This window comes from Pogona vitticeps, chromosome 11 (genome assembly GCF_051106095.1).
Source record: "Pogona vitticeps strain Pit_001003342236 chromosome 11, PviZW2.1, whole genome shotgun sequence".
In the NCBI taxonomy this organism is placed as follows: Eukaryota; Metazoa; Chordata; class Lepidosauria; order Squamata; family Agamidae; genus Pogona; species Pogona vitticeps.
The window spans coordinates 19,840,004-19,857,338 of record NC_135793.1 but is presented as its reverse complement, the minus strand read 5'-3'; the positions used below and the strand labels follow the sequence as shown (position 1 = coordinate 19,857,338).

Sequence of the window (17,335 nt, the reverse complement as noted above, 5' to 3'; positions counted from 1 at the left end):
GTAGTCATTAAGGATGATGTTGGACTCAATCCAGCCAGAGCTCATAGGCTGACAATATTTCATATGCTGCCCTTCACAAAATGGGGTGGCAGTGGGGGCGCTACCAGCAATAAAAAATGTATGTAAAAGAAAATAAACATATTGAATAAAAACACAGAATCATTAAAGCTAACGAGCAGACACCCAAAAGAGAAGAAGATCTGTGACAGAGAGTGAAATATTGTAAGCATAACAATCAGTCAAGGAAGGAAATCTTTAATTTGATTTAACTTCCTTGAGGAACCCATTGGCCCTGGAAAAGACCTTGGGAGCCTCAGGACAGGAAAGGAAGCCTTTCTTACTGGAAAACCACCCCTGGATCACCAGTGGTGGTCCCGATCTGGCAACCGTTTTCTCATATAAAAGTTTTCCCCTGCCCCTCTTCTGAGGCTCCCTTAGGCTCATCCAAGGTTCTTTGGAAGAGGTAATATAGATGATGATGATTGCAATTACACGGATGAAATTAAACAGTTGTAAGTCTGGGCACACAGGCCAAAATGTGGTTGCTAGTCTCAATTGCTGAAATGTAAATTAATGCTTCTAGATATGATAGCACTTGAAAGGTGTTGGATCTGTTCTGGATAACACAGAGGAGAGGCTGGATCTGTTCTCAATCACCCCAGAGTGCAAGACACATAACAAGGGACTCAAGTTACAGAAAGCCAGATTTCGGCTGAATATCAGGAAGAATTCCTAACTGTTAGAGCAGTACAACAATGGAACCAGTTCCCTCTGGAGGTGGTGAGCTCTCCAGCACTGGAGGCATTCAAGGGAATGCCATTCAGTAAGGATGCCATCATCCTTATTGAATGGCATAATGTTATGTTTACTAGATTAAAATTGCTTTGATATGGCTTCAATGGTTGGACTCAATGGCCTTATAAGACCCCTTCCAACTCCATTATTCTATGATTCTAAGTCCCATTGAGACAAGGGGTCTCCTCTAGCTGGAACTAGCCGCAGGATACTGCCCGTATCTTACAAAACTTATCTGATGTATCTTGATCCTGAATGAATGCTATTTTAAGCTCCAGCTTAAAACAGCCCAGTGAACACTTAGCACCCAGTGTGGCCCTAAACTGTTTAATCCAGTTAAGAATATTTTGACCTTATTTCTACTATCTAGGTTAGTTCTTTACACAACTCCACATTCTGCTGCATCATGCTAAAACTCTCTGTGCATTTTAAACAAGTGATATGACATGGAAAGCCAGCATTTTCACTTCTAGGCTCTTGTCTCAGACGGTCGTGTTACTGGCCAAGTGCACATTCGTCCCAGCTTTCTAATCGATCTGTTCTTCTAGCTTCCTGTATTTAGATAACATAACATGATTTGAACACTTGAAATGGAGTCCAATGTAAATGTTTATTAACTCTTATGGTTAGTATGTTGCCTCTTTAACAGTTAAGTGGACCGTGTGATGCCACACTCCCTTGAGTGAAGGGCAGCATCTAAAGGAAATAAATACGTGATTGATTTTCTGGAGCATTGTTTTAGTGTGAAGCTTGTTGTTTTCTTTAATGTTCCTCTCTGTGGAAGTACCCTCTGTTGAACCCTTGAGCAGAAATATTTATATGGATATTTCAGGAAGGCCTCTAGAGAAGGAGGAAAGACTAGCTGCACTGTGAGTCAGAGTTGGAATGGGACAGTGGTTCTTGCTGGTTTCCTACAAACCCTTTCTGGTGTCAAACCTTTCATGACTGCCTGTGGCCAACTACGGAGACTTTGTCCGTAGTATGTGGCAATTTTTAAAAATTCTGTTTACGTGGCCTTTTCTCCTTTACTAACAATCTTCACAGACATGCAAATTATTGTCTCATATTCCAAAATAAAGTGTGCTACTTATATGGTAGTACTATGGTAACCTCATAGTGTTTAAAGCTCTCTCTGGGTGGTTTACAATTTAATTATGCAGACTGCTCATTTCTTTCCCCAACCAATAAGCTGGGTACTCAATTTAAAGGTAAAGGTAAAGGTTCCCCTTGACATTTAGTCCAGTTGTGTCCGACTCTAGGGCGCAGTGCTCATCTCTGTTTCCAAGCCATAGAGCGTTTTGTCCAAAGACAGTTTCCGTGGTCACGTGGCCAGCATGACTAGGCACGGAAAGCCGTTACCTTCCCACCGCATTTTTACATGCTTTCGAACTGCTAGGTTGGTAGGAGCTGGGACAAAGTGACGGGAGCTCACTCCATCATGTGGATTCGATCTTACAACTGCTGGTCTTCTGGCCCTGCAGCACAGAGGCTCCTGCGGTTTAACCCGCAGTGGCAACACGTCAATTTATTGACCTCCAAAGGATGAAAGGTTGAGTCAATCTCTAGTTCAGCTACCTGACCCCGGGATCAAACTCAGATTGTAAGCAGAGTCTTCACTGCAGTACTGAAATTTAATCATTACACTGTTTTCATCCTGTTTTTAGTTCCCCACCCCTTGTCTGCATAAGTTTTTCTGATCAGAGAGTATTGTTCTTAATTTTCCATGTTACTTACAACTATTCTTGGGATTCTTTCCCATGGAACTTTTTTTTCATCTTAACGTAGCTGGTTCGGTATTATTAGCATTATTCCTGCCATTCAGATGATCCTCATTTTATCTCACTCAGTACAGTGACATTTTCCTTGACTCTTCATACCTTAAGTCGTTCCTCAAAGTGTAGTTTATTTTTCATTCATTCAATCATTAATTCATTGTTATGACCACAGGTCAGACTTAAGAGAACGCAGGCATCCAGACAAAATAGCTGATGTTTATAGACACCAGGACTCCATTAGCATATTATATGGAGCAACAGATTTGTGTCTTCATAATTAGTCTGCAGTATTTCCAGTAAGTTTGGTAGAGTGGTTTACCAATTGCTTTCTTGAGCATGTCCCTGCACAAACTTTGCCATCTTGGCTGTGATTTTCCATGTCAAGTCATTTAGTTTTAATGTCACTTTGTTTTTTGGGGGGAGGGGGCGGTGGAGTTTAGCGCTATGGCACTTACCATTTGAGGCTGGTGTCCAGTGAGAACCTCCTGGAAGGAAAAGCAAAACAAAACTGTGAAAATATAAGGAAAACATAAATGTTGTGGCACCTTAAAGACTAACTGCTATACAGTATTTTAATGTGACCTTTTGTGGAAAAACCCACTTCTTCAGACAGGCTCTTCAGAAAGCATCCTGGAGGGAAGCTTTCAATGAGCAGTCAGACAAAGGAAGCTCCAGAAGAAAACTCCTAAAAGAGTGGCATTCTTAAATATTTAAAAATACTTTATTTCAAGGTTGGTTGCTTTTTAAAGTATGGGCTTTCTTACAATGAAGTGAAGTGACTCTTTAAAGGGAAGCTGGAATGAAAATCCTGTTAAGCTTCTTCACCACTAAAACAAAAGGAAGTGGAGAAACTTTCACTACACACCAGAAAGAGCCCTTATTATTCTTAGTTGTCTTTGCCATGTCTTTGATTTCTTTCCCACCCATCCTTAATAGAATGGCAGTTGTCTCTCCCTAGTTTTTGGCTGCATGATTCAGTCATCACCTAGCGACTTAATGAAATAATTCATGGTGCAACCCTATACATTCCTACAGTGAATTCAGTCCTGCTAGGTTCACTGGAGTTGAATGGGTACTGTATTGTTTTATAGCCTCAGGATACCCATTTGTCCTCTCTCCCTCTCCCACTTTTAAGACAGAAGATCAGAGATACCTGCTGTCAGTAATATTATTGATATAGTTCTGCTACGATCAGGTATGGGGGTTCTTGATAGGAGCAGGGAATGTAGCAAAAATGGCTTATTAAGCAACCAAGTGAGAGAAAGGATGTGAATGACAGATAGACGGTGGGATCATTCAGGAGCAAAAAAGTGTCCTGGAGAATTAAAAGCTTTAGAGCTGTGATGGAACATGAAGCCTTTGATAGATGACTCATAGTATAATGAGTGACAGCTAGCAGGCAGTGATGAACAAACAATATTAAAAGTCATACAGCGTAATACCCTTCTAGTACTGTCCTATGCATATTTACTCAGATGTATGGCTCACTGTCGTAGGACACCCATGGAATCAGTGGGGATTTCGTGAGTGGATGTTAAGTGAGTGGATGAACCGATGTAAGTTCCATTGATTCAGTGGGTCTACTCCAGCTATGACTCATGACTTCATTGCAGTCAATGACTCCCAGCGGGATATGTTCCCAGTACAGGCAAGTGTGCCTAAGACTGGAGCTGTACAATTTTGTACATGTTTACTTGGAAATAAGTAACTGACTCTTACATTTCCTTCAAGGTAAGAGTATGGTGAGAAATACAGTTCTAGTAATAGTTCATATTTTAATTTAAGATGTTTTGTACACTTGTTTACTATATTTCCAAGAGTGCAGAATATTCCAGAAAAGAAGTTGCAGTATAATAAAATACAAAGCAGGACTGATAAAGAGTAGAAAAATACATGAAGCACAGATCTTGCAAGGGCATAACTGAACAGTAAGTGGTTTTGCCTGCCTCAAGGAGGATGAGAGGGAGAAGGGAGAGCACATGGGCTGCTTTACAGGAGATAGGGCTGATATCTGTTTGAAGAGATTTTTCTTTGAAGAGCTGAGCTCTGGCCAGTTCAAAGACAGAAATCCCTCAAAAGGGACAGCAGGAGACTTAGAAAATGCCCATTCACACTTAGCAGTTGGGCACCACACTCAAGAGGCATATAGGTACCGGTAATCTAATCTGAAATCTTGGGTCAGTATGATGAGCCGTGTTGTATATTTTCATACAAAATTCAGTACAGATAAATGATCTGCTACTTCTAAGTTTATACTGGCCAAAGGTAATGTTTCCTGTTTCTGATTTTAATCATACTTGTTTATACTGTAAACAAGTATTATCATATTTGTTTATATTGTAAACAAGTATTCCTTTTGTATGTCTGATTAGGTAGGTGCATATGCATATACACCTACCTAATCAGACATACAAAAGGAAAACTCAACCCGCCCCATCCTACTGATGAGTATAGCTGTATGCTGTGTGTAATTCAAAAACGATACCTGTTGCATTTGCATTTTCCATTGGTAGTTTTCAGATCTTGATATACACTTATAATTAAATCTGTTGAGGGTTCATCAGGTTGCGATTATCTCTGTTTGGGGTTGAGTTTTTTCTTTTCTTTTTATGGGTGGGATTGAGGAGTGAGGCAAGAGATCCATCCATTCATCCATCATTTGTTTAATCCTGACCTACAACTTCCCATTTCGAACCCTCTCTTCAGGTGCAGGACTGTTTCTTTACGTATAAAAGAAGGTTGCAAACCTCAAATATAATACAAAAGCTTTCTAAAAGATGACTTGCTTTTTTCTTCTTTCAGGAACCGTTTCTTCCTCATCTGTATTTTCATGGTGTTAATAAGGCATACTTACCGTACCCTGTCATCCTGGACTGATGAATCTAAGGGATAGAACAGGTAATTTATAATCTGATTATAGATTTTCTTTTGGTGACTCAGGCAGCCTCCTTAATCTGGTTCCCCTCATTTCTTTTTCTTTTCCTTTTTGGATGAACAGGCTTTGTGCTTGCAGAATCTGCTCTGCTCTTTAATTTGGATCGCAGAGTCCGTCAACTGGATCCAGGAGGAAAAGGGTGACTTGGGGGACACATGTAAAACTTTAAATGAAGTCATAGAGCACTCCTGACCAAATGCTAATCCCCAGGGGTTGCTTTTTGTTTGTTTTGCTGTTAACAAAATGTAACTCAAAAGCTTCTCACGCCTGCAGAAGAAAGGAAAGGGAGAACCAAGCCTTGTTGCTTTTGTTGTTAAATAATTGGAGTGAGACATTCATCCTGAGCTACTCGAGCTCACTAGACCACCTTTTGACCATCCCTACCCTGGACTAATGTAACTACCGGAGAATTTCACAACTTTAGCTTTCAAGTACATTTCTTGCATGTTGTACTAATGGTGCCGTTTTGAAAGGTGTGAAAATAATAGGTGTGTAATAACAACAAAAAACACAAGTATGCATCCAGATACAGTCAGAGCAATGTTAGATACGATTATGGGCAGAATGTTTGCAAATGCAGAATGTAACAACTCCAGAGGTGGAATGCTCCATTTTCACTCAGGCCATCTCCAGTCACAGTTATGCAGGCTGGAGATGAACCTGTTGAAAGGAAAGCACCTCTTCCCTTCGAATTCCTCAGTTTCACATAACAGACGGTTCTGCACTTGGTTCAGAGCAAAGAAGTTACTGGCCTATAATTGTTTCGGAAACACCCATGTTTTTCTTTTTAAGCAAATATATGGGAAGAAAGTGCAGATATACAGACCTCTTTAAATATCGGTGAGTACACCTCTGGGAAGCCATGTCTTATTTTCCACATTGGTGCAGTGTTATCACTGAAGATGATCCCAGAGTTTTTGACCAAACTCCGGGAGGCAGTGGAAGATAGGAGGGCCTGGCGTGCTCTGGTCCATGGGGTCACAAAGAGTCAGACACGACTTAATGACTAAACAACAATAAATCACTGAAGATATTCCAGCAATAATAATGCTGTGGAGTACTTCAACATGGACTTGTACGTGTTACGAGTTTGTGGCAAAGAAAATACCGTGTAACATGCAGCATTGTGGCACTACTCCAGTTATGTCAGGCTACAGGCAGTTCCTGACACAGTAGAAAGCAAAACAGTTTTGAAACAGATTCAGCTGCACCTACCTTCAGAACATCTGAGATGGCATTGCAGGTACAGTGGTGCCTTGACTTATGAACTTAATTGGCTTAGGAAGATGGGCGTAAGTCATAACTTGAAGCATTATTTCCCACTGAAATGCATTGAAATGCAATTAATCTGTTCCGGCCGAAGAAAAAAATAACACATACAAAAAATCACTGCAAGACTTATTGGAAACGCTATTAATCCCTTCCGGCTGAAGGGGGGGGATTGAAAAGCAATAAAGCGTGTAAGACCCATTGGAAATGCACAGAAAACAAAGGGACCATGTCAGAAATGCACAGAGAACAAAGGATGCAGTTCGGAAATGCACAGAGAACAAAGGGACCAGGACCGAAATGCAAAGAGAACAAAGGAAAAAGCAAGGGAAGCATGCAAGACCCATCGGAAATGGGGGGGAAACCCCAAAAGTAACCAACCCCCCAAGACCCATCGCAAATGGGGGGGGAACCAAAAAGCAAACAAGACCCATCACAGCACAGAAACATAACCCCCCCCCCAGCCCAAAACCATGCTGCAAAAACACCCAGAACAGTTTTTAAAAAGTAGAAAACAGCACCTTACCTTACCAGGCAACCTCCTCCAATAGCACACTCTCTAACTGCTGGGGTGAAAGAGCTACAAGAAGCAGCCTCGTCATCACCTACAGTTAGAAATTTGAATTTCCCATCTTTTTCCCTGCTTTTTTTCTGTTTGTAAGTGGAAGCTCCGGTTGCAAGTAGAAGCAAATTTTTGCGGCCGGAGCTGGTCGTAACTTGAAATGGTTGTAAGTAGGGATGTTCGTAAGTCGAGGCACCACTATACTGTATAACCTTCCCACACACATGCACATATATCTGAGAACTGTAATCAGGCCAAGAATTCTGGCTGTACCTGTAGAGTTGTACACACTTGTAACATGGCCCCTATGAGTTTTCCCTTCTTGATTGTTTTCTGTTTTGTTTTGTTTTGTTGTTGTAGCTGGGTTTTCTACAATTTAGGTAGCTATTAAATCAGTGGAGGTTGTAATTGCTGTGGAGCAGGAGGAAAAAAAATGGTTGCACCCACCTAAAAATATTGCAGGAACATTGGGCGTGGTGCCGTAGAACCTTCTGTGAAAATGCTCCTGAGCTCTTAGGATTCTTTGATTAGCTGGTTACAATCCGTGGTAATGGAGGAGAAGGAGGATGCCAGTGGAAATTTCATGATTAGCTTCAACTGGAATTCTCTCCCGCCCCTTGATGGGAAGAGTAGTGTAGTAGCATAAGCACTAGTAAAATAAAAGGGCGTGGGATCACATTGTGGCTGGTTGCCTGCCCGCCCCACCCTGCTTGGCAAATCCGGAACATGATTTCTTGTCACCCAAGCCAATTGGTGAATCTAATGCAAATCACAAGTTGGGAAATAGCTAATTCTCTAATTACACTTAATGTTTTCAGTTAGTTCCCATATTTCAGCCAGATTGAGATAGTCAAGGTTTCACCTCTCCTTTCTCTGTGTTCTTGAATAAAGTCCACCTGATGCAGAGGTTAGGTTTCTGATTTAGCAAGATAGAACTCTTCTCTCCTATTGGTCATTCTTTGCATATGATGTGCTGTTCTATTCAGAATTTTTATCCCTATTTTAATTAAACACATACATTGTCCCTGACAACTTGGTAATGCATAAAGACACACCACAACCATCTGCATATAGGTTAATTTTCATGTTGTGCTCAGTCATTTTTGCAAGGTTCCTTTTTCCCCCATTGGGAGCAGCTTGCTGAAAGATAAGCACTCAGTCATGGAAGAAATAACTTGAATTATTGGGAGAGAGATAAACAACTAGTGCGGCAAACTAGTTTAACTAGTCTTAAACTAGTTAAGGGGTCTTTCAGATACAGCATTTGTTCCACCTTAAGAATATGGCTATTTTCCTTTCAGCGGTCACAGGCTCAGTACCTAATCACTAAATCCTGCCAATAAAATCAGTAACATTTCTACATAACTAAACTTTCCTGACAAGAAAAACTTAGCATTGAATCTGAACTGGAGCTCCTAGGAAATGAGTATTAAAACTCTTGAATTCAAATTCTGATTTGTTTAAAGAGCAACAAAGCCAAGCCAATTTTAGTTGTTCAGTGAAATTTTTGCTGGCCATATTCCTGGTTAATTTAACAGCTTCTGGTGGTTATTTTTCTTTCCAGCCCGTGCCTTAGTTGAGGTAAGTTGTAAAAACTCACCCATCAAATGCAACACCAGTGAAAATGACTGGTTGATAAAAGTTGCTGGTTTCAGAGGATTGGGTTGTGTTTGTCATGCTTCTCAAAAGATGACCACTATGTTGCTTTCGTTCCAGAACTCTCTATTGTGTAAACGAGCTGATGGACGAAGATGAGAAGGACAGGGCAAAGAGGTATAGAACAGAAGAGTCCTTTGTATTACAAAAAAAAAGATGAGTCTGGATCTGAAAATATACTGTAACTGCTAACAATGCCACTCCTGACAATAGTGCTTCCAAGCTCCAAAGACAAAACTGAAAAAAGAAGGATTTGTACCCTTTCCTTATTCTGTAGCCCAGTGGATTGTATAACATGCAAAAGAATTTTCCTTATATCTATCAAGAGTAACTAAGGATAAAATATGCAAAAAATAATTAAAAAAACACTTTGACACATTAAAAAACTAACAGATTTTGTTCACTGATTTCAATCCATTTCTTCAGTTTTGTCAGAGGGAATGGGTCATAATCCACAAAAGCTCACACTAAAGTAGATTTGTCAGTCTTTGAGGTTCTACGGTAATTATATTTTTGTTTCTGTTTTGTTGCACATGCTGAAACAGACCAACACGTCTAACCTCTTTGAAAACGGTTGCTAAGGGAAAATATAGTTGCTCTATGCACCTTGTGTTCCTTTGAAACTAGGAATTAAATGACCGAAAATATGGATCTGCTCTGTCATTATCCTGCCCACACCTTTCTCCAGAATTGGGGTGTTGCTTAGAGTCAATATGCTGGGCTTGAACAATCGATGGCCTAATGCATCCTCTTTTCCATTAAGGCCCGAGCCATGGATTCATTGGGAGGGGATCACTGGTAGTCTTGAGCAGCAGATACTGGGAGGGGAAAGCTGTTTGCCGAATGGACTGTTCTTGCAGTCTCCAGGTGAACTTGCTACTTGCACAGGGGTTGAAGAAAGTTGTCCCGAAAAACTGAACTGTAGGTATAATTGGCTTTTGTGCTGAAATGGGGCAGGGGGAGGATGTAGCATCGTATTTATTTTTTTACCAGGGACCCAAAATGTCTTGGGAGGGTCCCCTCAACTCCGAAACCACTTGATAAATTGTTCCAACCGTCTTATGCTGTTTCCAATGGGCTTCTCTGTTTGGATTGGGTAGGGCATCACGCAACAAGTCAGAGAAGAAAAGAAGAGACCAGTTCAATGTCCTCATTAAGGAGCTGTGCACCATGCTCCAGGGCCACGGCCATCCCCTCAAGATGGATAAATCCACCATACTGCAGAGGACCATTGACTTCTTACAGAAACAGAAAGGTACTTGAATGGCATTCAAGGCCCCTCTTGATGCATCCTTTCATAGAGAAGCCGCTGTTGTTAGTGATATATAGTGAACTTCGAACATTTAAAAACATTTATTTCATGCTTTAGAAAGCTTTGCTGAACCTTGTAATAGTCACTCTCCAGTGTGGTTCTACAAGGAAACCCAAACAAGAGCTGGATATATTTCCAAATAACTTTTTTAAACGGCAAGGCATTGGTATAAGAGAAGAGAATAGTATTGTGATTTTTAAGGAAATGCATTTAGGGGGAGTATAAAAAAGGGACGTGGTTGCACTGCAGGTTAAACCGCAGAAGCCTCTGGGTTGCAAGGTCGAAAGACCAGCCATCATAAGATCAAATCCATGTGGCAGAGTGATCTCCCGTTGCTTGTCCGAGCAGTTTGAAAGCATGTACTGTAAATGTGAGTAGATAAATAGGGACCACCACAGTGGGAAGGTAACGGCGTTCCGTGTCTAGTCATGCTGGCCACGTGACCACAGAAATGGTCTATGGACAAACGCTGGCTCTACAGCTTGGAGACGGAGATGAACACCGCACCCTAGAGTCGGACATGACTGGACTAAATGTCAAGGGGAACCTTTACCTTTACAAAATAATAAATCCAGAAGCTCATCCTTTATGGAGCTCATCCTTGATAGAGTTTTCTTACTTGTTTATGTGGTTCCTCCTTTTCTTTTTGCTAAAAGTTTCATATACGGTAAATGTAAGAAGTTGACTTTTATATCAAATACTTTTTAAAAATCTATTTACCGGTTAAACAGAAATGTTGTAAATTTTATCCCGTCAATATCTGGTAGATGCTCTGCAGCAGGTGGAGGTAGAGGAAGATCTGTTGGATTTACTGGTAGGGTCCAGCAATTAGAAACGATAATAAAAGGAAACAAAATTTACACAACACAATTTGCAATGTAATAGAAACGTGCAACAGAAAAAGCTGCTTATCCAATAAAACAGGAAGTTTTCTGCCAGGTTGAAAGTAATAAAAATCAGCTGATTTCCTAGGTTAAAGGATTCCATGATTTAAGAGCAGACTCAAAGAAAACCCTTTCTGCTAGTCATCCAAATCAAGTCTCAAAAGTGCTGAACCTATTTTGGGGACAACAGTAAGCATTTTGGATAGCTTTTGTAAAGTTTGGACTAAAAACCAGAGCAGAGCCATGGCATCAGATTCACCAGCCTCCACTGAAGTGGAAAAGGGCCTTTCTGGCTGAATGCTATGGGGAGAAGGCAATTCTTAAGGAATCACCATTATCCTGTTACTACCTCCTCTACACACACAAGCAGGATAATTCTTAATTGTTAAGAACTGGATCAGAGCAAACTGCTATCTAGCTTAGCAACCTGTTTCCCCCAGTGTACAACTGGCTGCCATGAGCCAGCCCACAATCAGGATGTGAAGGCACCTCTTGTTGTTATGTACCAACAAGTCACTTCTAACTTAGACCAACTTTGACAGTGTTTTCAAGGTACCGTATGTGAGATATTCATGCAGTGGTTTATCTTTGCCCTCCACCAACATCCATGAATTTCCATCACTGAGCAGGAATTTGAACCCAGTACTCTTGGTTCCTTATTATGTGACATTCTGCTTGCTACATCACACTGGTTTAGCCCTCTCCAATCAGAGCTTGAGGACCTGAGAATAGCAGTTTCCCCCTAGCAACTAGTAATAGAAAGCAGAGCTTGCTAGGTGTTTTTTTTTTTTAACAGTTTCTAGAATCTCTCAGCCCACGGTCAGGCTGTTTTGCCACTCCCTTTGAACATCTGTAAGCAGTTGCTTCCAAGTGATTAAGTTTCTTAACCAACTGTGAACACAATCATTAGTTATCTCCTGCAACAGCAGGCAAGGGGGTAATATATGAGTATAACAGATCTTACTTCCAGGTATTTCATATTATACCCAAACAAAGTCCACAGAAAAAGTTGGAAAAGGTTTTTATTTATTTGTTTGTTTGTCTGTCTGTCTGTCTGTCTGTGTTTATTTATTTATTTATTGAGTTACTGAGTTATTGAGTTATTGAGTTATAGCTCCTGGAATTTTCCTTCCAGCATGGCTGTTGGCCATGTCAGGTTTGAGATTCAGTAGCCTAAAAAAGTAAATTTCCAGCCTCTGCCGAACCCAACAGGTTCTTAACTATCTTTCTCTCTACTGTTCTTTTCTGTTTCAGAAATCACAGCACAGACAGAGGCCTGTGAGATTAGGCAAGACTGGAAGCCTTCATTCCTTAGCAATGAGGAGTTCACCCAGTTGATGTTAGAGGTGAGATGAAATGAGAATTGTGCAGACTAAATCGAGGCAGGAGGAGGACAGTAAAAGATGTTTGGTGCTGCTTGCCACCATTCATCTCACAGGCCTTCTGAAAACTGCTTCTTGATTAACAGAGAATGTCATGTGCCGACAGCTTTATATCTGTGACAGCCTGACCTCAATTTCACTTTGCAGTCGTTCTAGTCAAAATGGACAAGAATCCGTGTCATACTATTTGATAGCACACAAGTCAGCTGAAGACATGGAGCATATGGTTTGGAGGGCTCAAAATGTGACTGGAGGATCCACTTGTTAGTGGCAATGCAAGCAAAAAAAGAAAAAGGGCCAGCTCCTATAATGTGTGCAGTAGCTTTTGCCCAGCTTCCTGCCATACTGTGGGGAATAGAAAGCTTTTAGATAGTGCATGTTTGATTCTAAATTAGAGATATGGAGGAATTCATTTACCAGCTTGAAATTAGTATTCTTCTTACTTCTAGAATATTTGCTATGCCCTTGTTTTTTTTTTCTGCAAAGAAGAAATGTCGCTCCATGTTAAAGGAAGATCTTCTATCTTGTAAAGACTATTTAGTGCTTCCCTTTTAACCACCAATGTTTAAGGGTGTGCACTGGCCTAGAATCACAGTGCCTGGCTTATTTCCTTTTCAGAGGGATGTGATGACTCACCTTCTTCGGAAAGTCTGTCTGTTTATCTCCATCTGCAAGTGGCTCTTGCTGAACAAGTCAATCCATTGCAGTTTAATCAAAACAAGCTTGTGCCTTGCAGGAGATGAGCCCTTTGTAGGCTTTACTTATAGATATCTGTGCCTTCCTCTTAAAGAACAGAGAAGCAGAGAGGAAGTTGGGAAGGCAAGATTTTGGAACATTGCCCTACCCCGAAGTATTTGGGCATCTCTCTGACTTACCAAAAGGATTGCTTAAAGAACAAACAGAAAGTTGTCACCAGAAATAACTTAGCAAGCTGGCTGGGTCATCCTAGGGTGCACACCAACAAACAATAGGAATAACAGCTTTGTCCCTGTATTACTGCAGAGCAGAATGTGCTAGTGTCATATAGTATAAATCAGCACATGCCAAACAAGTGGATGTACCTCTTAATGAATCATGAAACCTACCCCAATTGAAAAAGTCCATTATTTGGCTGGCATTTCCCCTCCAGATGGATGTTGAGAGGTTCTAGCAAATAATGAACCAAATAAGGTAGAACTCCACCAAATCCACACACTTCATGGGCACCAATCCCCTAGAACACTGGTTCTTAACCTTGGGTTACTCAGGAGTTTTGGACTGCAACTCCCAGAAGCCTTCACCACCAACTGTGCTAGTTGGGGGATTCTGGGAGTTGCAGTTCAAAAACATCCGAGTAACAAAGGTTAAGAACCACTGCCCTAGAAGACTGAGGAAAAGTTTTCTGCGAATATCACAAGCTCTCAGTATTAAACCAGAAGAGGCTGGGCTAAAGCTGTGAAGAACAAAACAACACACCTCGCTGAATGGAGGAAGGCTGAAAAGGGTCTTCCACCAGGACAAGAGTCTAGCTGAACCATCTGGAAGTCCCTTAATACAGTGGTCCCCAACCTTGGGCCTCCAGATGTTCTTGGGCAACAATTCCCAGAAACTTTCACCACCACCTCTGCTGGCCAGGATTTCTGGGAGTTGAAGTCCAAGAACATCTGGAGGCCTAAGGTTGGGGACCATTGCCTTAATAGACTTTGAAGCAAAGTAGGTAAATAAAAGCCTAATCAAGTAAAACAGGGCTACCAGGACACATTTTCTGTGACTGTGGAGAAATTCAATCAATGCAGCATTTATGTGCATGTAATTTATGCCCCACCCTATGTACAAAATATCTAGCACATGGCTGAGATAATGCTATTGAAGTAGCCCCGTTTCTGTTCAAAAATAGTCGAATAGTCGAGAAGGAAGGATGATGCCACTCGGAAACTGTTCATCTTTGCCCCTTCTGACTCCTTTAAAATAACAGGACTAACTCTTTTTTCCTTCTTCTGTGCATTGATGCGCACACCGCACACAACAAAACTTATTGTGCTAAGAAGCCACCAGATGCTTAATCTGGAAATAGAAGAAGGAAAAGCAAAGGAAACTTAAAAGTTTTGCTGCCATGGAAACAGCTTTTGTTATATATCTTCAAGTGCTTCTGCAAGACTTTTATGAGCTTGGTGCTTTTTTCCTTCCAAAAATTTAGATAGACAGTATTGCCCAGGGGAAAATGGAAGGATGTTGGTGAAGGTGAGAGGAAATCAAGCCATTTCAGGAGTTGTTGAGTTAATGGAAGTTCTCACCAAGGGAAGTTTATATTAGTTGAAGAAAAAGCTACTAAATGATGATAATTTTCCTGTCTAAATTCTCTCTCTCTCTCTCCCCTTCTGGCTTCGATTTTAGATTGGCCATGTTGTTTGGAAGGATCTTTATTAATGCCGCCTTCTATCTGTCATGTTCCTTCTCTTTTTGGCTCCCCTTCTTAAGATCATGTTACCTGAAAGCAAGTCACAGTGTATTTAATCAAGCTTACTTTTAGGGACATACACAGAGGACAGCAGGAAGTTAACAGCGACTATTAAACTCTGTAGAGCATCCCTGTCTACATAGGATTAGGCTGTGTCATTGAAAAATTAAATGAAGCTTCGTGTAATCTCCTTTAAAAACTTGAATGTGCGTGTAATCAGGAGGTATGAAATATCTTTCTAAATTATTTCCTTCTTCTATTCTAGGCTTTGGATGGGTTTCTCATTGCACTTACCACAGATGGGATTATTATTTATGTATCTGATAGCGTTTCTTCTCTTCTTGGGCATTTACCGGTAAGTTCTAACAATGGAGTGTTTGATAATCTCTGGGTTAGTGATTGAAACTTTGCTGTAGATTATTGTATAACCTTTAAATGGTATGCACCTCTAAATGGAGGGCTTCTCATGCTACCAATCCAAGGTGTTGTACAACTATTCCGTGTTCTCCCCCCCCTCCCCACAACAGATTTCTTTCTTTCTTTTTCTTGTAAGAAAAAATCTGGGGAAAACAGTGGAGAAAATTTAGGGGGTTTACAGGTATTTAATACACTGTACGTTCTGTTCCTGAGGCTGGGCTATTGCATGAAGTGGAACTTTTAAAGTTGAAGACAAAATTTTAAGAAACTTGAATGAAAGTTAAAAGAGTTACTATTGCCCATGAGCAATTAATTACATTGAAACTCCCCCCAACCCAGCTTACTGTATCTAAGAACATCACTACTGGAACTTGACTCAGAACTTGGAAAAAGAAGGTTTTTTTGACTACCGTTCTGAGAATTGCCCAGACAGTATGAACAGTGTGGCCAATGCTGACTGCAGATTCTGGTGATTGCTGTCTCAAAAATTAATGATATCAAAAATGAATCAGAGAAGGGAGCAGGAGAGGAAAAAGATGGATGCATTTTTAGCATAGTTAGCAACAGCCTTGCCTTGTAATGTTATATGCCATCAAGTCGGAACCAGCTTATATAAACCCTAAGAGGGTTTTCAAAATAAGTGAGATATTAAAGTATTGGTTTTACCAGTGTCACCCACCCAATGAATCTCCATGACTGAGTAGAGATTATGAACTGAGTCCTAGTTCATCACCCTGTCCACAGCACCACACTGGGTATCCCAGCATTGCCATATTCTGTGGGAAAAAAACTGTTCCCTGTACCACAATCTGAAGCAATTTTAAAATACTGTACATTTTTCTGGGTGTTGCTTTGCTCCTCTAAGAGCTTATAAGGCTGTTTTCACGAAGAGCCCTAATGTGGCCTTAGAGATGATGATGATGCTCTTGGTCCAGGGAACATCCCTGTCTAAGCCCTAAGAACTGGGTAATTACTTGGGAGATTTCCTTTAAATCATCAGCAGTTTGCAAGAAGCTCTACCTCACATGTGAGATGTGCTAATACGAAATAGGCTCTCAAGACTTGATGTAAAGATATACACTAGCAATGACGCTAGTATATAAGGTGGCCATCAAATGTGATGTTCATGTGTCTGACAGCCACCAAATAGCATGTTAAGGCATGGGATTTCATGTGTCCTAGCTTTGCTCCGTGCTACCCCTGAGTAGGAGAATGTGTGTTGTTTCTCTTGCCTGAGCGTATGGAAGATATTTAGCTAATTAGCTGCATTTTGGAGCGTGCTCTTTTGCAAAAGCAGTACAGATGGCTTGACTGTCTTTTGTGGCTGTGCACAAAACTCTCTGTTTTCTAGGGATGCTTTTTAAGGTCACCACATTTATTATTATTATTATACAGTGGCAACAATGCAGCAGCCAAACACCCACATATATATATATATATTTTAATAAAATTCATTTGGATTCTGCTTTGCCTCCTTATTCTGCTCATCTTCCTTGGAACAGCTCTGCCTTGCTGTTGGCAAAGCTACAGGGTAAACACACCATCAAAACTCAGCCAGTTTATTCCATCCCACTTTTGATTTCTATGCTTCCTCTCTTGCACACCTATCACGTCCAGTTTTACTCTGCCTTGAAGCCTATTCTGCTTCAGTCTGGTTAAGAGCATGTTGACATGGAATATCTGGGTGCTTTGTTTAAGAACATAGTAAGAACCATGCTGGATGAGATCAGTGGAAATGCAGAGTCCACTAGCAGGATATGCACGCAACTACATCTCCCTTCTTTTGCTCCCCGGCAGCTTATGGACAGAGGCACACAGGCACTGCCAGCATGGCTAGTAGTGCTTGGAAGTGTTATCCTCTAGACGCACATTTGATTAAACCCCTTTTAAATCTGTGCTAGTTGGTGGCAC

General features: G+C 40.9%; 1 protein-coding gene across 5 annotated transcripts in view; it reads left to right on the top strand.

Annotated features, from left to right (window-relative positions):
* Positions 1-17,335, top strand: part of PASD1 (PAS domain containing repressor 1) — a 91,186-nt gene that overhangs the window by 31,036 nt on the left and 42,815 nt on the right. For all 5 annotated transcript variants that reach the window (XM_078380593.1, XM_072981382.2, XM_072981383.2 and 2 more), the window contains exons 2-6: positions 5,373-5,468; positions 9,053-9,109; positions 10,093-10,247; positions 12,443-12,534; positions 15,273-15,362. Coding sequence is in view for 3 of the 5 variants with exons in the window: in XM_072981382.2 (XP_072837483.2) it covers positions 9,078-9,109; positions 10,093-10,247; positions 12,443-12,534; positions 15,273-15,362 (369 nt within the window). In the remaining 2 variants the exon portion in view is untranslated. The remainder of the gene's footprint in view (positions 1-5,372; positions 5,469-9,052; positions 9,110-10,092; positions 10,248-12,442; positions 12,535-15,272; positions 15,363-17,335) is intronic.